Raw genomic sequence first — 23,342 nt, 5'->3', positions numbered from 1 at the left:
CACCCGGTCGAAAGCGTGGGGAATCAATTTTCGGGAATTGTCCCAGTAAATACGTACAATGACCGCATACAGATTCGAATCGGAGTGCAAACATTTTTCATTCCGTATATTACCTGTGTTTCCGTCAGACTGAGAACCTGCGCCAAAGTTTTCCGCTCCGCCCCCACCACGTAGTGGTTGTTCTCGAAGGCGTGCTCCAGTTTCAGCAGCTGTGTCGGTGAAAAGGCAGTTCGCACTCGCTTTGGCTTTCGGAATGGTAGCAGGTAACCTGGAAAAATTGAAATTTGTATATTGATTAATAATCAGTAATGCTATCTTGATACTTCTAAGTGGTACTTCAAAATAGTTTACGATAATAAAAAAAATAACTCTTGCCTTACTAGGCTTACACTTCCAATCTAAAAACAGGCTGAAGGATAAAAGCAAAAAAAATCCAAAATATCAACATTACACTGGACAAGGTCAACCGGTTTAACGGAACTGCATCAACCAACAATTCGCGTTTTCAGCTGCCGGGCAAGTGAGTCAGCGCACAGACATTGTTGCACGTTGTGCAGCTATACTTACTACTGGCCCGAATGCCACAAACAGTAATTATCCACTAAGTACGTACATAAATACATAATGAACGCCTGTTGCTTCGACGAGCAGCCTTCTTTTGCATATATCCGACAGCCTGACAATGTACCCTGCCTTTGTCGTTAGGAGTCGAGTGCAACCTCAATCGTAAACGTATCAACCCGATTTGACTGGCACATGTTCCGTCATGTCCGTTTCATCGAACTAAACATGTCCTGTTGATGTTCATTCCAACGCTTGGGGAAAAAGGGGGGACTATGATTAATATCACATTAGAGTAAAGAAACCGGCGCAGCAATGATAATTTAGATAAATGTTATGCTACTTTGGCCATTTTCCTCACCCATTTTCACCGTCGATCAAAATCGGAGCATTTCCCAGAGTAAAGTGTTTGCGAATTAATTCCTATTTCCAATACATAGCCGGCGGTGCAGTTTGCGAATGCGTTCCAGCGCAATTTGCCCGGTAACGATGAAAATAATGTTACGCCAGGGCAGCAGATGCAGATCCATTTGCAGCATTTCATTGTCTGCCATTACTTAATGTGATTCGTTCGCAACCTAAAATTACCGGCATGGAAACACCAAAATCATCAGAGAGAAGAAAGAACAAAAAACGATCGCGCATCATTAATGGCAAAGTAATTACCCGCCGGCGCTGCTCCGCTGGTACAAACTTCTGCAAATTCCGCTCTCCTCGCATGCACACTATCCTAAGCTGATAGGTTGGAAACATATCGTAAACCGAAGCACATTAATGTTTAATGTCTTATCGAAGGCGAAAACGTGGCCGAAGAAGTTTGATGAACGCACTTTGCGCTTCGTATATCAGCGTGATCTTCGTCGCAGTCGTCGTCGTCTTCGTCGACGTCGTCATCATCGTCGTCGTCGTCGTCGTCGGCATCATCAACGCCATCATTACCGTCATCCACATCGGTACGATACCATAGCCCCAGTCAGCTCCTCTCCGTGTGCTAAACCTTCTGTTATCTTCCAGACTACAAACCCGGTTGTTTATAGGTATTCCCTTTACGAGGCCTAATTTGATTGATTCGGATGCATAATGTTCGTTAATCGTGATGTGCCTCACACGGAAAGGCTGTGCCATACATCAGATCTTAATGATGCAGGTTAGCCCTCGCAGAACTGGCGTTCTGATTTTTTCTGCGATGCATTGTACGTGTATTTGAGGTTTGGTTCGGTTGTAATTGAATCTTTTTGTCACAAGTTTCTGCAAACGGTTTTCCATTGGGTGATTGTCATAGGTGCACTACGTGGTCTGGGAATAATGGATGTCATAGTCAAAGTTTATGAAGAAAGGAAGGGAGCGGTTTAGTTGCATGCTTACCATCCGAACACCATTGACAATGGAAGGGAAGGATTTTTCTCCACTAGTCGTGTTTAACAAAGATCACTTCACCACCTTGCGACTTGAACCCGGCGACAGATCGTGTAGTCGTGCCTTGACTGCACAATTCTCTAGGATCTTGATCTCTATGATATCACGTTCACCAAAGTGTTTTATGTTATTCTTGTTGATGAAGTCATCTACCTTTATTTTATTGGCGACTTGTACTAAAACCGCATTCCGTATATGTCGAAACTGAATAAGTAGAATTTTATAACCGGAAATCCACATTTTCTCTTTCAACAAGCACTGCTTTTCTCACAGGAGAGAGTGAATTCTTAAGGTTTAGAAGTCAATGACATATGTGAAACAATGTACAGTGGGACAAAATGCGTTGCGTTGTGACGATGATTTTAGCGGATTGCACACTGACTGCATCATGTTTGACTTCTGATTATCTGATAAGAGTATAGCACCCAATCGTCGCCGGTCTAAGGACCCAATGTCATCAATAGACTTAGACTCACATGGAGGCATGAGATAGGAGACTTGTGAGAACTACAGAGTACGCCATCAGGATGTTTCCTATTTCAACATTGAACAACTCCACCATTTTCCAACCGATTTTGACAGATAAACACAATTCTGAAACGTTATTTAGTGCAATTTTAGCCATGAGTCGATTTACACCAAAAGAGCGCGCTAAAATCGTAGCGCTTTACATTGAAAACGATCGTTCAATAGTGAAAAAATATCGTAAAAAATATGGCAGGCATTCGGCGCCTACAAACAAGACAATCTGTAATTTGGTGATGAATTTCTTTGAAAACGGGTCTGTGATAACTCCCCAGATTCCTATTTTAAACAAGACGGGTCCCCTTGCCACACTGCAGCCGCTACAATCAAGTTCTTGCAGAGCAAATTCCCAGGACGCGTTGTCTCCAAAAATAATGATTTGGAATGGCCTTTTCGTGCTCCGCATTTAATGGCATCAGATTTTTTTTTTCTGTGGGCTTACTTGAAAAGTAAAGTTTATTCTAGCAAACCTAAGAACCTCGACGAACTCAAATCTAATATACGAGCTGAATTTGTTGCGATTAACTTCGAAATGCTGTCCAGTATCATGCAAAATGCACGCAAAAGAGCTGCTTTTCGTGTATCAAATGGGTCATTCAATCGACGTTGTATTCTAAACTACTTGTGAAAACCAAAAGAAAATATTTCTTATGTAAAAAAGCCCAGAAAATAGATTCAAGATACTAAGAATGGTCTATTGAAACGTTTGTACCCATTTACCTCTATTCTTCGAACAACTTATGTTTGAAGCTAATCATGGTTCTATATTTCAGCGTAAGACTAAATGCCGCTGATCAAAAGTGGCAATTTGTATGCACGAAGATCCAGGTAATCGTTTAAATATACTTTGATTGACCGCCAGAAACGTGTGAACCCGTCTTACCCCAATTCCTACCGTAACTCAAATACAGAAAACGCTACATTTCAGAAAGAGGCTGAATGCGGCTGATCAAAAGTAGTAATTCTGACAAAAAAATAGTTCGGAGAATCGATTGAAGAAAGTTAGAATAGCCGCACGAAACGTTTGTACCCATTTTCCCCAATTCATCCCATAAACAATGTGTAAAGTTATTCAGACTCAATATTTCAAGGGAAGAAAAGCGGCTGATCAAATGTAGTTTTTCTTGCGTGAAGTAGTCCAGGATGGATTGAATATACTTGGAATGACCACAAGAAACGTGTGAACTCGTTTTACCTCAAATCTTCCTAAAATATAAGTGCGAAGTTACACTTTACTCAACATATCGGAAAAAGGCTGAAAGATGCTGATCAAAAGTATTTTGCTATGATAAATAGTCCAGGGAGCTGATTGAACATAGTTAGAAAGACCACACGAAACCTGTATACCCGTTTTACCTCAATTCCTACAACAATTTAAGTGTGAATTTAAAAGTAGAAATTCTAATGTAAAAATATCCAGGGAATTTCTTGAAGATGGTTAGAGACGTGTTAACCCCAATAACTAAAGTTTGAGGCTAAACCTGACTGTACTTCTCAAAAGAGGCGGCAGATTAGAAGTGATATTTCCTATGCAAAATATTCCAGAGAATCGATTGCAGATAATTTCTTTTGATCGCACGAATCGTGTGAATCCATTGCACCCTTATTCTTTCCATTACACAATCTTCAATTCATTCCCATGGACTATTTTTTAAATACTAGAATCACTACTTTGGATCAGCCGTAATCAGGCTCTTCCCGAAATACCAAACCTGATTTAACTTCAAACTTGAATTTCGGAAAGAACAAGGGTAAAACGGCTTCACTCCTTTCGTGCAGACATTCTGACTATCTGCAATCGATTTCCTGGATCTTTTATTGTAAGCAATATAACTAAGTCAACCGCATTCAGACTCCGAAAAATATTACCATGTTTGATTTTCCCTTTAAAATTTTGGAAAAATCGAGGTTTAACGGCTTCACACGTTCAGTGCGGTCATCCTGTCTATCTACAGTCAAATCCTTGGACTTTTTGCAAAAGGAACACTACTTTTAATCAGTCGCATTAAACCTGCTTCCGAGATGTTGAATGAAAAACGCAGCATTTTGGAGAAAATAGAGGTACAAATTTAAACATTCCCGAATATACCACAAAACTAGCCTCACTGCAGCTCACGCAATCATCACTTAGTACGTGTGATGATGTTGATGCAGATGCGCTTATTTACTCTCGCTCTCTTGTATTCTCTCGTTCAACTATGGCTGGCTTGGAAAAGAACCGTTATTTTTTTCAGGCCAGCGCGGCATGCGAATCGTTCACTTGGCAAGTTGGCGAAAGGATAAATCGAACGATTGTGCATGTAGATTTTCTTCTTACTCTAAGCACTCTTTTTCAGAAAATTTAATTTAATGCTCAACACAGTTGCCCCACCGACATCTTTAGAGCATTCTCAGCTGCGTTTTATTTTATATAGAAATTTAAAAGTAGAATTGGAATTGAAACTGAATCATATCTCCAGTAGAACGTTTTGTTTTATAATTTCGAACAGTTTTGTTTTAAAACTTTTAGGGTATGTTCAGAAGTGTTGCAGTTCTAAATTCAAAATTTTGACAGTTCTATAATATAAATCTGAAAATTTTAAAGCTAGAACTTGCTATCCCTAGAAGCAGTGTTAGCAGGTGTTCTATTCAGCTTAAAATTCATCTCTTGTCATGCCTTCAGCGTTACTGCATTCAAATGTATTTTTACGCAATCTATCGCGTCTAAGTGTCTGTGCTGAGTACTCTCCATGTATTTAAAACATCGTTCTAAACATTTTTTTTTTAAATCGGCAACAGAAATCGGCAACGGCAAAAGAACGTCGTCGTATAATAGTTTTAAATTTTAAAACCAAACCGCTCGAAATTATAAACCAAAATGCTCTGCTGGGGATGTGAATGTTACAGTTTCAGTTCTACTTTGAAACTCCTATATAAAATAAAACGCTCCTGAGCATGCCCTTATACGACTAAAGATGTGGCGAGACATAGATTTTTAACTAACTAGAACACCCACTAAAACTGCTGCTGGGGATAACAAGTTCTAGTTTTTAAATGCTCAGTTTTATATTATAGAACTGTCAAAATTATAAATCTACAACTGAAGCACTCCTGAACATGCCCATATCTGTGCCTAGAAGTTATAAGCTGTCCTCCCTAAAGTCTTATGGTTGTATAGTCGACGTGTTTTTTTTTTTTTTTTTTTTTTTTTTTACAATGGAGAAGACCTTTATGTCCTAGCCCAGTACACGTGCTAACGGTAGGGTCCAATCTACCACACGGGGTGCACTGGGGGCGTGTCGGACTCGAATGGTGACCAGCCATTAATACCGACTAAACTCCATTGGGCTCCGCCATCATTCCTCCCAGGAACTACCTCTCGGTATTACTTCTGGGGGGATGGCTGTACTAAATGTACTCATTCACTCTCACTCACGCGATCATACATCCTGTATGAGGCTTACTTGGGTGCTCTCTCAATCACACTTTGATTCTCTCTCAAACACTCCCACATGAGGCTGACTTTTGTGCTCACCTTTTACGTTCCATGCGAGGCTGACTTGTGTGCTCACCTTACTCATTCCTTGCTAGGCTTACTTTTGTGCTCGCCCTACCCATCCATGTGAGGCTGACTTGGGTGCTCACCCTATCACCTGATTCACTCTCAATCGTGCCACTCTATTGTACCTTTGTCACTCCCTCTGGCATCCCATGTGGGACATTTTTCTTAGGCCCCACTTCTGACATACCATGCGAGGCTGACTTTTGTGCTCACCTTTTTCATTCCTTGCTTGCTACCAACCTGTGAGGCTGACTTTTATGCTCACCCTTAACATGCAGTGTGAGACTGACTTGGATGCTCACCCTTTCACTCCTCTGCCACGCCATGAGGCATCGATAGCTTAGTTCCAACATACTACGCTACGACCCTCCCGTCTTGGCATGAGGCAGTCCACTTATACGCCTATACACTCACTCTTCTGTCTTGCTTCGGGGTGGCTGGGTTTACCCCTTACGCGGTTGCCATTCGCTGCGCCAACCTACCTCGGCATGAACAGACCATTCACTCTCTTATTTTGCGCTTGGCCTTTTTCGCTCCAACTAACCAATCACTAGTTAGCCGTGCCCGCCGTCTGTTGCTCGGTTCGCCAGATTACCTGTAGCCTACTGGCAATCTGGATGGTAGCAGCCGAGACTGCGTTCCACTTCTCCACCGTTTGACACATCCGCTGAATAAGGGTATCCGGGGTTGTGTCCCAGCCACAGACGTCAAGCATTGCTCTTCTTTCGACGTCGAACCGATGACATACGAACAGTATGCGTTCGGCAGTTTCGTCTACACCTGGGCAGTCCGGGCAGACTGGGACCTCCGCGTGTCCGAACCTGTGGAGGTACTGACGGAAACAGCCATGGCCTGACAGGAATTGTGTCAGGTGGAAGTGAACTTCCCCATGGGGTCTTCCCACCCAGCTCGATATGCTAGGTATCAGCCGGTGGGTCCACCTACCTTTCGAGGAGTTGTCCCACTCACGCTGCCATCTGGCGACCGAGGTCACCCTGGTGCGCTCGCGGGCTCCCCTATTTCCACGTAGCTCAAAGCACTCCTCATCTTCCCGAATGACCAGCCCGACTGGCATCATGCTCGCTATCACGCAGGATGCATCGTGTGATACCGTGCGGTAGGCAGATATCACTCTGAGGCACATCACGCGGTAGGTGCTCTCCAGTTTCTGTAGGTAACTGGTTACCCTCAGTGCTCTTGACCATGACGGGCCGCCGTACCTGAGGATAGATACGGCGACGCCTGCCAGTAACCTACGTCTACTGGCGCACACCTTTGAGCTGTTGGACATCATTCTCGATAGTGCCGCAACAGCAGTCGACGCTCTCTTGCACGTATAGTCGACATGGCTGCCGAAGGTCAGCTTGTCGTCTATAATGACTCCGAGAGACTTCAGACTTCGCTGTGAAGTGATCGCGACTTCTCCCACATGGATAACTGTTGTTGTGCCGACTTGCGGTTGTTGACGATAACTACCTCCGTCTTATGATGAGCGAGCTCCAGGCCTCTCGCGCTCATCCATTCCTCCACCGTGCTAATCGCGTGTTCTGCGGTTAGTTCTACCTCAGGAATTGACTCCCCGTAGACCTCCAAGGTTACGTCGTCGGCAAAGCCGACGATCTTGACCCCAGGAGGGAACTTCAGTCTCAGAACCCCGTCATACATGAGGTTCCATAGCACCGGGCCTAGGATCGAGCCCTGCGGGACTCCGGCGGTAATCGGAACCCTTTTCTGACCGGCATCGGTCTCGTATAGCAGTACGCGGTTTTGGAAGTAGCTTTCCAGGATCCGGTACAGACCCACCGGTAGGCTAAGCCGGTGTAACGAGAGCGCGATGGCATCCCAGCTTGCGCTGTTGAATGCATTCTTCACGTCAAGTGTCACTAACGCACAGTATCGAATACCTCGCCTTTTTCGTTGGATCGCTATCTCGGCAGTATTTATCACTGAGTTGAGAGCGTCCACTGTGGACTTACCCTTCCGAAAGCCAAACTGGTTGCTTGACAGACCGTCCGTACCTTCCGCGTACGGGGTGAGCCTGTTGAGGATGATCCTCTCAAGCAGTTTGCCAGTCGTGTCTATCAGACAGATTGGTCTGTACGCCGATGGGTCGCCTGGCGGCTTCCCGGGCTTCGGCAACAGCACCAGTTTCTGCCTTTTCCATCTATCGGGGAAACGGCACTCGTCAAGGCATCTCTGCATAGCTAGCCTGAACATGTTCGGGTTCGCTATGATCGCTGCCTTGAGAGCGTTGTTCGGAACTCCATCCGGCCCTGGAGCTTTGTTCATTGCTAGGGATTTAGCCACTGCGAGTAGTTCTTCGTTCGTCACTGGAGCCACCATTTCGACCGTGCCCGCACTGTCTCGTAGTGCAGGTGGCCAGGGGCTTGTGGCTCGAGACGGGAAGAGTACTTCGATAATCGTTGCCAACCGGTCCGGAGACCGTTCTGGGGGTGAGGAGCCCCCTTTGGTCTTGGCCATCACAATCCGGTAGGCGTCACCCCACGGATTCGCGTTGGCACTCTCACACAGGTTGTCGAAACACGCTCTCTTGCTGCTTTTAATAGCCTTGTTAAGGGCTAATTTCGCAGCTCTAAACACTTCACGGCGGTTCTCTCTTGCATCCTCGGTGCGAGCTCTTTGCATCCTACGTCTAGCTCTGAGACAGGCTGACCGTAGAGCTGCAATCTCGGCACTCCACCAGTATACCGGGCATCTACCGTTTCTTGGCAGTGTTTTTCTCGGGATAGTGGCGTCGCACGCGCGTGATAGAACAGCTACCAGCGCATCCCCGCTTAGACTGTCGGTGTTGGCCTCCAGTCCCAGGGCCGCGGTGAAAGCTTCGCTGTCGAAGTGATTGGACTTCCACCCGCGTACCTGACAGGGATCTCCCGCCCTCGGATGCTGCACACCATAGTTGATCTTAAAGCGGATTGCTAAATGATCACTATGGGTGTAGCCTTCGTCTACCCTCCATTCCATGCCTGGAGCCAGACTCGGGCTGGCAAAGGTCAAATCAATCCACGCCTCCACTCCGTTTCTACGGAATGTACTAGCGGAGCCATCATTAGCTAGCACAGTATCGAGTTTCGCAAACGCTTCCATTAGCGCTTGACCCCTGCTATTTGTACAGCGGCTGCCCCACTCCACTGCCCAAGCGTTGAAGTCTCCCGCTATTACTACCGGTTTCCGGCCCACGAGGTCCGACGAGAGCCTGTCGATCATCTGGTAGAACTGTTCTATTGGCCACCTTGGTGGGGCGTAGCAGCTGCAATAGAACACACCATTGATCTTGGCAATCGCCACACCCTCGGCGGAGGGGTGTATTACCTCTTGAACCGGGAACCTTCCCGTTGTACAGATTGCCACCATTCCAGACTCGTCCGACACCCAATTGCCGTTGCCGGCAGGGATGCTGTACGGGTCTGATAAGAGGGCGACATCTGTCCTCGACTCCGAGACCGACTGCCACAGCAGCTGTTGGGCTGCTGCACAATGGTTAAGATTTAGCTGTGTGACTCTCACGGCTTCTTCTTATTTAACTCGCCGAAGGGACACGAAGGTCCGCCCATAGCATGTTTATGGGCTTGCTTCTTAGAGGTGCAGATAAGGCACTTATATGCCTTAGTGCACCCCCGCTCTTTATGCCCCTCCTCGCCGCATCAACGACATAGCTTACTCCTGTCTAAGCCTTTGCATTCATAAGCTTTATGGCCGGATTCTAGGCACCGATAGCACCTGTCCACTGAAGGCGGCTGGGGTATACTAATAGGGCATACCGACCAGCCGATCTTCAGCTTCCCTTTCTCGGTTACCTTTTTGGCATCCGCATTCAGTAGCCTGAGGTAGGCTACTTGGGTGCCAGAGGGTCCGTCCCTCAATCGCACAGAGGCCCGCTCGATTGTGACGCCGCATTGCTCCTTGACGGCTGCGACGACGTCTTCTGCGGTCGTGAACTCGTCCAAGTGCTTGCACTGGAGAGTTGATTCCGCACCCTCGCCAAGGACCTCTTGAGCCAAGGCCTTATATATTGCACTTGATTGTGCGCCTCGCTTCAGCACCAGGAGCATCTCTCCCGTGTTGGTGCGTCTTACGCTACGCACATCCTGCCCAAGGGCCGAGAGGCTTTCGGACGCCTTCATCGATTTAAGGACATCGGCGTATTTGTCCTTGTCGGTTTTTAACCACAAGGCTTCGCCTCTGTCCTTGGCCTTCCTCGCAGGCCGCGGTACCTCCGGTTTCGGTGCCGGCTTCTTCTTGGTAACCAGCGTCCAGGGGTTTGAGCCCCCCTGCCCCGGTCGTGTCGGGTTGCTGGTACCATCGCTCTCCACAGCGAGGTCACTCTCGCCCTCGCTTACCTCACCCAGGCGGCGTTTGACCTTGACGGTTGCACGCCGAGTGGTGTCGGTTTTGGCACCCTCTCCTGGCGACTTCCTAGGGCGCTTCGCATTCGATGCCGTCTTGCGATTGCCCTTTCCCTTTCCCTTCGAGGGGAACTCGGTCGCCGCTCCGATCGACGTGGCTGCTCCATAGAAAGTAAAGGCCACTGTCTGTGAACCTCTATTAACCTTCTCTCTTTCCTCCCTATTGGAGGCCACTGTCTGGGTTTCTCTGTCGGGCCTCTCCCGACATTCCACCCTCTCAACATATGCCTGCTGTTCCTGTCTTGCGACACGAACAGCTTTCCGGAGCTCCAGAAGGCTCAACTTCAACTCCTTGGCTATGTTCTGCTTTGCGCTAGCGAAGTCGATTATAGCATCGAGTTGCTTCGCTACTTTGCGCATCGCAGCTATTGGCCCCTCCGATGCATTGGTAGGGGTATTGCCTACCGCTGCTGGGGGGTCACTGGTGCTTTCGAGTACAGCACTCATCGTTCCACTACTCTCCCCACGGGGGGGAGACCTCGCCAAACCACCTCTTGCGAAGGGGTTTGGCACCTCCGTCTGTTTATTTTTATTATTTTTATTTTGCTCCATGAAAATTCCCACGAGTAGCGCGAGAAATATATGTCCGCCACGCCAGAGCTCCGCATTAGCGTGGTAAGGGACGCTTACTGTGGGGGTTGCCCAGGTACCCCACAGGCTCCGTTAACGATCGAGCATCTTTTTCACCCCCTCGATCACTCATCCCTCGGCACGGGTCGCTTCACGCCTTGGAATTGGGGTTATGCCCTACCTTGCTTTACGTGGTGATCTCGGCCCGGATCATCACAACCATCCTCCTTTACCAGGGCTTTGGACCTGTAGCTCTGGATCTCAATAGTTCCATGTACGTATGTTATTACAGACATGCTACTATTGGGGTCCGTCATTCGCTAGCGGAGTCGACGTGTACAGGATATCATATGGCATGCAGTATCAATGAGGTATATATAGGTGTGGCAGAACACACGGTTTGCTAGTGTTGGCAACCAAAAATCTTGAGCGTTTTTTCAAAACGTCATATCTGCAATGAGTTACTCTCTTTGTTTACTTTCTCTTCTGTTAATAATTCGGTGACTTTAACGTTTATCCCTCAACTCTTTGCATAATATGCTAGTTAAAACCACCGTCTTTCGATCTGTACTGTAAAATAAGTGAAAAGTATTATAGTGACGTCGTAAAAATCGAAAGAGAAAGTAAACAAAGAGAGTAACTCATTGCAGATATGACGTTTTGAAGAAACGCTCAAGAAATATGTAAACAATCCAGAAGCACAACTGGTCGACGTCATAGCGGTCACACGATTCAATGGGAGCGGAACGACCGCTATGACGAAAGCAAGTCGATTTATACTGTGATCACTCACACCACTCATGTACGATTCATCTTACGAATACCAAAGTGCCATCTTTGCCAGACCTGTATATACGACATTGATGCAGTATCGCTCATGAGTGCGTATAGACCCGTCCATTTTTACTTTGTAGGTGTTCAACCGATGTGATAAAACTAGGCCTAAGTTTCTTTTTTTTTTTCTTTGAATCTGTCTTTTTGACTAGCTAAGACCATAGTTGATTTGGTTTTGGTTTTCGTTTACGGTTAGGTTTACCGGTGCACCGTGCACGAGTATGGAACGAAAAATACGAAATCAATTTGTGTATTTGGGTTGATGTTTATCAGCGTACAGTAGTGCCAGTTTTTTATGAAAATTCTTTAAGAATTTTCTTTGGTTATAATATTGAGTACCTTTTCGGTAATTTGAAAAATTGTCTTTAGGTAAAGAGAGCAGTCTAAAACTCGATAGTGAAACAAATAGCCTTCGCAATGTAATGTCCAAAAAAGCAGACTAAAATTTAAGGTGGCATGATGATCTATAATCTTAACCCAAGAACGTTGCACTTACGTTTTCCACCCTAGAACGTTGCACTGGGGTACAAATGTACCCCACGCGTTTGATCGCAATTTTCGCAGGTAAAAAAGCAAACAAAAGAATGTATAACAAATCATTTTCTTCGTTTTTTAATTGCGAAAACAGATGTGTGAGTGAAAGTACGGAATTTATGGAATCAATGATACATAAATTGGTTTGAACAAAAAAAAATTGAAAAGATCGTGGTGTTGACTTTTTTTACAAAAATTACTACAACTTTGCGAATTTTCAAACGGTTTAAAAAAAATCAAATGATTCTAAATGTTGAAAGAATGGTCTAGAAACGGTATAAAATGGAATTTCGAAATGTTTGAAAAAGTGCAATTATTTGGAAGAGTGAAAGTTTAAAAATCCGGTTTTGCAAAATGCTACTAAATGGAGTGGAAATTGAAATGAAAAAAAATTCTGATCAGTAATACATTTGTAACACGCAACGTTACTGTTACAGCAGATATTGTGCGCAATTATTCTTGCGAGTCATTATTTTGAAAAACTATTAAAAATAAACAATAAAACAATAAAAATCAGCAAAAATGAGAACGATTTTGTTTCTACGTCAAAATTAAATTAATTGAATAAATGATTAAAAGTTAATATATAATACTAATTGCTACTTAGGTAGTAAAACAACCAGTATTTAAACTGGTATTGTCACGAATCACATTTCCACTGACAGCACGAAACCTGACGAAACCCTAACGGCAACCGTACACTAGGGCACAAATGTACCCCACGCCAACTTTGACACCTGCTTCCACGAAGGCTATAAACAGATTGGCTATGCCACCTTTTCCTACCCTTACTAAGAACTCTAAATTGAATTATGGTTAGGGTCCCAGGTCAGTAAATGCCGAATTATCGTCTTCACACGGCTCCAAAGATGGCGTGGGGTATATTTGTACCCCAGTGCAACGTTCTAGGGTTAAACCATGCAACATGGATATTTTTAATAATCAAAAGGTGTGTAAAGGTCGTAAATTGACGCTTGCCGTCATTTTGAAATTCTAGTTGGCGCTTATGGATTATAAATGGGGAACTTTTCATGACAATTTACAAACTGAATCCGTACAAGCCAGCAAAAGCAGCACATAAACACAAAATAAAAAAATAGTACATAACCGTTGCAACGGATAGATGTGGATTGCAGGTAACAAAAGGTTTAGGTTTAGTAGGTAGGCTTAACTATTACAAACCAATACGACACTGCCAAGAGGCAGCAGACAGCGGCGTTTGTTGAATATTCCTTCTCGATTACAGACATTTACCAAATTTGTTGAGCTGAGTCAATCGGTACACAAGATTCGGCCCTCACAAAAAAACCTTCATAGTTTGAAGGCTTCTATACCTTTATTTTAAGAAGAAACATAAACAAATCAAAACCCGCCCCCTTGTTAATTCCATGCACACGGGCCTGCCGTTAAGTGTAACAAATAATATTAACGTTCATAATCTAATACTCCTGTTTATTTTTGTGGCGCCTTTATCAAATCTCGCAAACTATTCTGCGTTTGAAGGAAACGGATAATGAAAAATGGCGAAAAGGTAGATGTGTTACATCTTAAGTTAACCGAGGATTGAAGAGGTTCTTTGATGCTAGCAGAATTTGAACGAACAGAAAACGAATAAAAAAGATTCAAGCTAGTGGTAATTATCGTAATTAGTGAATGGAGCATGATTTAACAGTATAAATATTTATAACTACGTATATATTTAAATTAAATGATGTATCTTAAATTGCATCACAAGTGAAATGAAGCCATGTGAATCCATTGCACTCAAACTCGAACCAATTGAATGTTAGGGATATTAGCTTTGATGAACAATTTTCCTCTGATCCGACTGCCACCGTGACGAACGGAGAAGCAGAGCGATTGCTCAAACGAAACCTGAATTAAGAAATATCAAGCAATAATTAAATTAATTTAAACTCCTTCCACATCTGGGAATAAACTCGGCTTACCAAGCAACGAGTGCTCACGCCAAGTTGCTTCATCGTGTTCTTTTTTTCTTTCTTTCTTATTCACAATCGGACGCAAGTAAAAAATAATTTAAATAAATACTTGCACTAACTAGCTGTGCAACCTATTGATTCTGCTAACGAACAAAAAAATTAAGACAAATAATGCAACGGCAGCGGCGGAACCGCGCAAAGGCTAAACTGAAGAGCAGCCCCATCATGGACGCAAGCGAGGGAGAGGTGCCGATCCGCAGGTCGTGATCGTGAGACGTGCATGCGCGCTGCTTCAAGAAAAAAGCAAGAGTGCACAGGCAAATTGTTTGCATACGTATTATTATCAAATCCATTTTTTGTGAAATTAATCGTTTCAGAGCACCGAGCAAACTGCGATGGTAAGGTAAATTTATGATGCTTAGCCGTAGATACACTAGAGCGTTTTTAATGGGGCTTAAATAATAGGAACGAATAATAACTAATCCTAGCATACATGCGACGACAGGATCTGTAATAATATCCAATATAATATATTGGTTACGTGCTATCAGTAACTGGTGATGGCTTGAATTCCACGACTGTAACGGATTATCGTTTTCCTAAGAAACGACGACTGTCTAGCTTTTTTGTATGTGTTGTATTAGTGTGAAACTGAGGTTAAACTGAGTGGAATTTTGGACAAATGAGGTTAAATCTGGTGAGATATCTCACGCATACACTCTTATTTCGTATACACATATGTCCATATACATTACAACTGTGTTGGTATCCTAGACGTCAAATAACTCGATTAAGTCATTTTTCGGTTTTAACAAAACGAATGGACGTCAATTTGACAGCAAAATAATCTACTAGCGTTGAACAAAGCAATAAATATTTACGAGTTGCAAACAACGTCACGATGACCTACAATAAGGTATAAGAAAAGCTAAATTGATTCCTCAGAAAAAAAAACGTCACCGGTGTCAAAACAACAAAATTCGCTATTAAACAGGTCCCCCTTACACCGCTAAAGAAAAAACTATGGAGCTAAGGAAACAATTTCAATATTATCTTCTTTAACCTTACACAGAAAAAAAATATTTTGTAATTTTAAATTTATTTTCATGCACATATTTGGAGCATGAAAATTAATGTAAAATTAAGTTCCAGCACAAATACACACAACTTGTCGTGCTTTTTTCAGCGATATTTATTGTAATTTTACACGTTGATTGAAAATTACAGTTTCATTGAAAGGAAAATTTTAATTTAATCTTGAATGTATTTTTAATCCCATATTGCTGTAAAATACATGACATGTAATATTACACGAACGGAAGTGTAATATCGTATGCTTTCTAATGCTCTCATTAAGTGCATCGAATTCAACTTAATTTTCCATCAAATTTTTGATTCAAGCTTTGTATGTTTACATTCGTATTGATTTACATGACGTTTAATTTTCATTATTTTTTGGTGTGTAGATTCCCCTATTATTTGAGATTAGAAAAAATCTCTGGCAATCGAACCCAGGTTAGCAGCCTACAAATCAATCGGTTTACGAACAACGCTATCCTCACCCCGACTGCACCAATTAGCATTAAATTGTCATGGTAATAATAAAAAATCGATAATCCTATTAGCTAGGGTAAAGTGCCTATTTTCACCATACTAAGCAGGGTGCCTCACTAATTCATTAATTTCTCGGACTACAATCAATGGAATGCATAAAAATTGACATCAACAGCTTTGCTTCGTTGCCAAGAACCAGTATAATAACACAAATGTGCTTAAAACAGTGAAATTCTGGTGTTTGAGCGCAACAAAAACTCGAATCGAGTGGCCCTATTGTTGCGCTATCATTTGACTCAATGCGTTGAACAAAGATGGCAGATACTGCTCTAACCAACGGCTTCAAATGGGTAGGGTGACAATAGAAACATGGCGAAAATGGGCTCAACACCCTATAGCGTTTCACCTCAGCAACTACTACTGAGTGGCTTGATTCGGTCGCTCGCAGAAGGCAAGCATCCTCAACATTCCCACTTCAAAACAACCTCCAGCTCGTGTTTTCCATAACCTCATTAGAGCCAATCAAATCACCATTTAAAGGGGGCTTTTAGTTGCCTAATGTGCACACAATGATCGAATGATAACGATACGAACGCGAGCGAGCCGGGTAAGGAGCGAAAACAGCGATTCCTGGCACCAGCCCACTTTGTGTAGTAAAAACAACTGTTTCAATTCCGATGAATAATTACCATAACAGAACAACCACGCCACCTACTCCAGACAGGGTGAACAGTGGTGGAAGAAGGTGTTAATCTTGGTAAAAATCATTGATAATGATATTTTCCTATTTAAAATTTATAATGATACCCAAATATACCTTTTTCGTATGATACTCAAGCGTGCCAACATTTTTTTCAAATAAACTGGAATATTGTTAAAAAAGAGTGAAAAAACATAAAGAAAAAATTTGTTCTTAGATGTAAAAATATCAATTCAATATCATTATTCATTTTAATTCAATATCTGCACCGTAGAACCTATCGATTTCTAATGTATATTTAAATAGCGAAATTGATCGTGATTTGATGAAGTAATCTAATTAGATTAGATGACTAATTTGCAACTGGGAGCAATTTCTTTCTTTGCCTGCCATCTTGTTTGAATATATGGCGAAGGAGCTTTTATCGACTATCGGACATTAGTAGCGACATGCTTTAAGTTCAAACAACAGCATGTACCTATAAAGGTGAAATGAATGCGAATCTATCATGACGCGCGATACAAACAGCCGGACAGGTAGGCAAAGCAGCTCCGCCAAAAGTTTCCCCCATACGGATTTAAAAGGACATACAGCTTGCTCCCATCCTGTGCCATCGTCATTCAAGATCTACGTTCACTGGAGCAAGTAGTCCTCGAAACAGCCAACCCCGTACTTTGGTAGATTTACACACAACCAACTCGAACCGGTGATCACACCATCGATCTCTGCCTTGTGAGCGGGTATGTAGATCCGATAGTTCTTCAGAAAAGATTTGTCGCCAGTAATGTCATTTGCTTCCTTTAATCAGAATATCACAATTCTGGGCATAACTTTCGACATATCGGTAACGGCTGAATATTTCTGCGTCAGTTCTTTCAAAATCTGTAGAATGAGTAGATTATCGTTGATTTGCAAGAATATCGGATATGCTACGATAGAGTTTAGTGTGTATGATTACAAACGGTCAGTTTATCACCAGCTGGGCATTTTTCATGCCTGCCACAAAGTGAAGTGACAGTCACAGAAATTAAAATTTAATGGAAATTGAATTTTATAATTCACATCTCCAGTCGAATCTTTTGGGAATCGGATTTTCACTATTTTCTACAAGCTTCCAACCATCGGAAACAAATACTACGGTTTGTGAATGAACGAAAATTCAAATAGATTCTTTAGATTGTTATATGATAGAAGCGAGTTAAATTCCCCTTTGTAAACTTTAGTGTTCTCTTGGAGCTCCATATAGATGGCTTTGGTTTCCGCGTAGTGTTCGACATCTTTTCTTAAATGATTAGTTACTGTGTTTTCATAAAAGTCATACATACCTCAACATTAAATAGAAATTGTTTAAACTAAATTCGACTGGTTTGTTAATTCTGCTCAATTTTCATTAGTTAATTCTGCTGGTTTGTTAATTCTGCTCAATTTCATTACTCAATACATGTGTATTACGATTTCTCCACTTTTGACAGCCCTTCCCATGGCTGCAACAGCGATATGAATGCCACACGGTTAAATAAAACAACCTGCAGAATAAGTTCTTTTAACTTACTTTTGAGTTGTGCGTCGCTTTCGCACTTATTAGTGTTGTCAAAAACAAAACGAGAGATTCGACTCAGTCGAGGTCTTCCGTGGAGGAAGGTACTTTTGAGTTGTTTGGGGTATACTCAAAATTAGCTAAATTCAACTTAAATTTGCGTATAAAAAACCTATCAATGAGTTGTAATTTTTGCCGTGGTTAAATGGAAACTACCTCCAACACGGTTTACCTAATTTTAAGTTCCCCCACGATACCACGAGATTGAGTCAAAGGAACTCAATTTTAGGTAGTTTTTCGTTTCCGTGCATGTTGCGCGACATCATTCGTTCACACCGTTGTGATTGAGCAATGAAGTATATATAGATATGGCAGAACACACGGTTTGCTAGTGTTGGCAACCAAAAATATGTGAACAATCCAGGAGCACAACGGGTCGACGTCATAGCGTTCACACAATTCAATGGGAGCGGAACGAACGGTATGACGAAAATAAGTCGATTTATTCTGTGATCACTCACACCACTCATGTAAGATTCAACTTACGAATACCAAAATGCCATCTTCGCCATATCTGTAAATACTACATTGGTGATTGAGTACCCTACTGAAAGCGTTCCCGCGTGAGTGACTCCTCCGTCCCAAACATAAACGTCTGACTTGGAAGACTCTGGGACGAGACCAGCGATGCCAGATGTAAAGACATGTCTTCATTTTGAAGACATTTCAAAGGCTGTGAAGACGGGTGGTCATTTAGAAGACAAATTTGTTTCGGTTGTCTGGCCGATTTCTGGCAGAATTCTGGCTCAAAATCTAAAACCGATTCAGAATCCTAGTCGGTGAAGACAAATGAAGACATTTTTTCATGAAATGTGAAGACATTTGAAAAAATTGCAGAGACGCAGTTCTCTTACTAGAGTTTTTCTAATTTTCATCTCTCGTCTCAGGGAAGACCTTAGGAGAAGACCCAGTTACCACTCGCAAATTGACAGTACAGTACAAGACAGATACAGGTGGGCACATTTTTTCTATGTGTGAGTGCGGTTGTCATTTTTCTTCGATGAAGCCGAAAAAACAAGAGCATGTAGACTTTGCTACGGTTCATGTACACGTCACATATCACAAATACTACATCACTAGCTGGTGGAAAATAATAAACAAAGACAAAGGCAAAAGCAAATAAGATTGTTTTCATCCAAGAAACTGCATTAGTGTTCGTGAGACCGGCCGACAAGAACTCAATGAAGAAGAAAATCATAAACAAATAACGTAGTGGGCTCAGAGTTAAAAATATTCAAGTTCATTGAATGAAAATTGATCATATTCAGCCGCATTCATTTTCAGCATTCAGTGACGCAGCTGAAAACGTCAAACGAACAAACCGCCCATTCATCCATGCAGATTTTCATTCGTTTCCGATTATTACACGAAGCGACTGTGCAGAAATGAATCAAACGCATCAAAGTAGGCCCTGGCACAATGTAAGCGATGATGATTGTTGTTTCATATGCATTACCAGCATTTGAAAACATTTTCCTAGATAATTAGTGAAATGAATATATTGTACGATATTCAACTGAATGAATAACATAGATATTTGAATGAATATTTTTTCATTTCACCACGAGTCGCATTAGGTTCATTTTCAGCCGTCAAAAAAGAGCTTCGATTATTTTTAACTCTGAGTGGGCTTTTCTGTTGCGATGAGTTTTGTTTCGGTTCGGTTAAAATTATGTTTTATCGATAATTTTGAGCTAAAAAGTGTTCGAATCGGAAGAAGCTCGGCCTTTTCACTCTTTGCATCGTGCGCTAAAGATTAAGGATGCTTGCTCGGATGTTTATGTTTACTTCAAGAGCCCCGGACGCTATATTTAATAGCAGGAGTATTAGGCAATCCATGAGACGTTTCTGATCAGCTGATTATTTCTTGTTTACGTCTTCTGACGTTACTCCGAGGGGTGTGACGTCCGACAATATCGTTGATTCGATCCAACATCAAACGAATCGGACTAACGAAATATGTTTGTCGCATGCGTTTTTCTGTTCGCAGGAGTTTACTTGTTGACAGAGCTCACCGCCAGCGATGCCAGATCTGAAGACATGTCTTCATTTTGAAGACATTTGAAAGGCTGTGAAGGCAGGTTTTTCATTTGGAAGACAAATTTGTTTCGATTGTCTGACCGATTTCTGGCAGAATTCTGGCTCAAAATCTAAAACCGATTCAGAATCCTGGTCGGTGAAGACAAATGAAGACATTTTTTCATGAAACGTGAAGACATTTGAAAAATATGCCTGGTATCCCTGCTCACCGCTGAATTGTCAATCCAACGTCTAATGGATTGCCTAATAAAACTAATACATTAAAAAGGGTCAAATGTTCCCACCTTTCTCTTCATCTTGAGTACAGTATACCTAGAACCTACACGCAAAAATGAAACAACCCATCTTTTAGCTTACTTTTGAGTTGTGCGTCCAGAGCTGCCATTCGTACAGATTTGTCTGTATTATACAGATTTTTAAGGGCAGAAATAGACTTGATACAGAATACAGATTTAATACAGATTTTCAATACACAATACAGTTTAACACAGATTTTAAGAATTTTCAATTGGCGGACCCTTTCTGAAATCATTTTCATTAACTTTGGCGGTTTCTTCAATAAATAATTGTCAAATGAGCCATAACACTTTTAAAAAATTAAAAACTTGAGTTGGGAAATGTACAGATTACTTTAAAGTACACAATTTAAATTGCGGTTTAATGCTTGAATTTATAGTAGACAATACTTGAGGCCTATAAATTCTTTTTCTTTGGGGTATACTCAAAATTAGGTAAATTCAACTTAAATTTTAGTATCATCAAAGGGGCGCAAAACTGAGACTACTGTCTAATCATATGTTTGTCCAGATATGTTGATCATAGAAGAATAAATTAAATCGGTGCAAAGCCATTCAGGTCGACTACAAGTTTTATACTTTACGTGATTTATGTATATTGATATTTAGAGCCATTCTCAGGAAAGATCAAAACCATAAAAATTACTTTTAGTTACTCATGAAAAGTTATTCAATAATTTTGGCCAAAAATTGGAAAAATTACCACACTATGCATTGCTAGGTAATAACAAAGTACGAGACATGAAGCACGAACAATGTCTGCCCGATCCGTGGGTAGGGGATGGTCGGTACCAACCCTGGAACAACTGTAAAGCATTTAGCAGTTGTTGGGAATTATAATAAATTAAACGGTTAACCTAGTTCTGTCACGGAACCAAAGTTTATCCCATGTCCACAGTGTAGGGTGTTGAAAAGTTTAGTAGTTCCAGTAGAATCTTCCAACTCCCTCTTGCTGGCCTCGCGCTCCATAGCATCAGACAGGTGAAGTTCAATCAGGATCAGGGCGGAAAGAATTAGGAAAATGAGGGGAACTTGTACGGTGAAACATGCAACAACTCGACAGCTGTTTTGAGAATCGATATTTTTTTCTATTGGCTGTTACGGAATAGCTAGTACGAATGCCAGAACACTTCATTAATTGTTGTAGCCATTTGATTTTTTTGTATTTTTTGATATCAAAAGAATTCAATAAGCGAATAAATAGTATACAATTTGATCAATTATTTTGTACGTCAAATAGGGTACTGTGCCTATTATGGCAGTAGAGATTAAACTCTTCGTAAAGAAAAAAAATGTATTGGCTGGTAGTTTCCTAGTTTCAAAGATGTGCTCGGAAGAATTTCCTGCACTACCCCCGTCAGTACTACTTGCATTGGCACAAGAAATAACACGATCGTTCATCGGATGCAGGCGTTGCATATTTGCGAGCGAACCCGCCAGCTAATGACCGTTGATTAAATGTGATTCCTGTCCCATGGAGACATGGTTCGCCTGACAAATGATAGTGTACCGCCGCTGTCACTTAAACCCTCGCGAAAAACAGACACACGCGAGAGTCTTTCGCGAGGCGAGAATTGGTCCCACACGGAATAGGAGCACTGCAAGGCGATTCTGATACACACTTGATCGGCTGACGACTGTGCTGGGCCATTCGTGTCACTTACCGGATGGCCCCGAACAATCCAAGTTCGGTCGAGCACCGAACTAACAATTTGCTTTATCTTTATTGCTCTTAATTGTTCTCAAATTAGTGATAATTTCATAAATTACCACCATGTCTGTAGTGCGAAATTTTTGCTGCCAGTTGCAGGGTTCCGCCTTATTATTGCACATGTATATGCACTAACTGATCGAAAAGCGCAAAATTCGTTGAGCCTCAAACGGTGCCGCAGGAACAATCTGTTAGCCGAGCAAACTAATTCTGCTGTTCCAAACTCTAATGACCTCTGGTGATTGGTGATTGCACTGATCTTGCTGATATGAAACAAATCCACCAGAAGAATAACAAATGAAATGGTAGCGATAAGCCATCGCCACGGCCACCGGCAGCCAAGGGCTCTAATTATTTCCGTGAAATGAACCTCTCTGACCATGTAAACCCGCTGAAGTACAGAGTGACTTAACCGAATCAGCTGCCGTTTCTGTTAAACAAAACTCATTTCAAAGCACTTAACGCAGTTGTTTCACTTTCAATTAACCCATATTTCATGCTGCATGTTGCTGGATTAGAGGTGCACGGTGGCGAAGATTGCCAGCCACATTTGCCTTTCTGCTGGCTTGCTATCGAGAGGTATGCTGCTGGAAACTTATAATAATCGTTGTCGCCTGCACGGTAGCAGTCTATTCGGGTTAAGTAGTTTTTTTCGCGACACATTAGTCAAGGCTGCGGAATTGCTGGCCTGCTGTAAGGTAGTAATTTGCGGTGTTTATTATCCGAGCTGTGACAAAATGAAAGCTTCAGATATACGCCTCCGGGCACTCTATAGCTGAGCAAATGGTCTTTTAGCGAAGAGTATGTACTTGCGTTCGACGAAGTGGTTAAAAACCAGTTTAGAGGTCAACCGAAAGCTACGTAGCATATCCTACATACAGAGGTTGTTTTCGTCAATGGTGTAGGCCTTTGAGGACACGGGTACTAAATTTTCATATTTTTTGGAACTCATAAACACAGTGTGGTTTTGGCATCTTCATTTTTAACGTCTGTGTAGCTACAATGGCCCCGCTTGTGGCATTTATGGGCCTGCTTACCAGCTATCGTTAAATTACATTTAATTTTAAACGAACTGAAATGTTCGGTCAGCTTCAGCCAA

General features: G+C 42.3%; 1 protein-coding gene across 1 annotated transcript in view; it reads right to left on the bottom strand.

Annotated features, from left to right (window-relative positions):
- The window catches only part of LOC131677038 (homeotic protein empty spiracles-like), a 65,227-nt gene that overhangs the window by 16,909 nt on the left and 24,976 nt on the right, over positions 1 to 23,342 (bottom strand). The window contains exon 2 of the mRNA XM_058956553.1: positions 114 to 268. Coding sequence (XP_058812536.1) covers positions 114 to 268 — 155 coding nt within the window. The remainder of the gene's footprint in view (positions 1 to 113; positions 269 to 23,342) is intronic.

The sequence above is a fragment of the Topomyia yanbarensis genome, chromosome 1 (genome assembly GCF_030247195.1).
Source record: "Topomyia yanbarensis strain Yona2022 chromosome 1, ASM3024719v1, whole genome shotgun sequence".
Lineage (NCBI taxonomy): Eukaryota > Metazoa > Arthropoda > Insecta > Diptera > Culicidae > Topomyia > Topomyia yanbarensis.
Note: the sequence above shows the minus strand (reverse complement) of the source record. Positions and strands in the feature narration are given on the sequence as shown.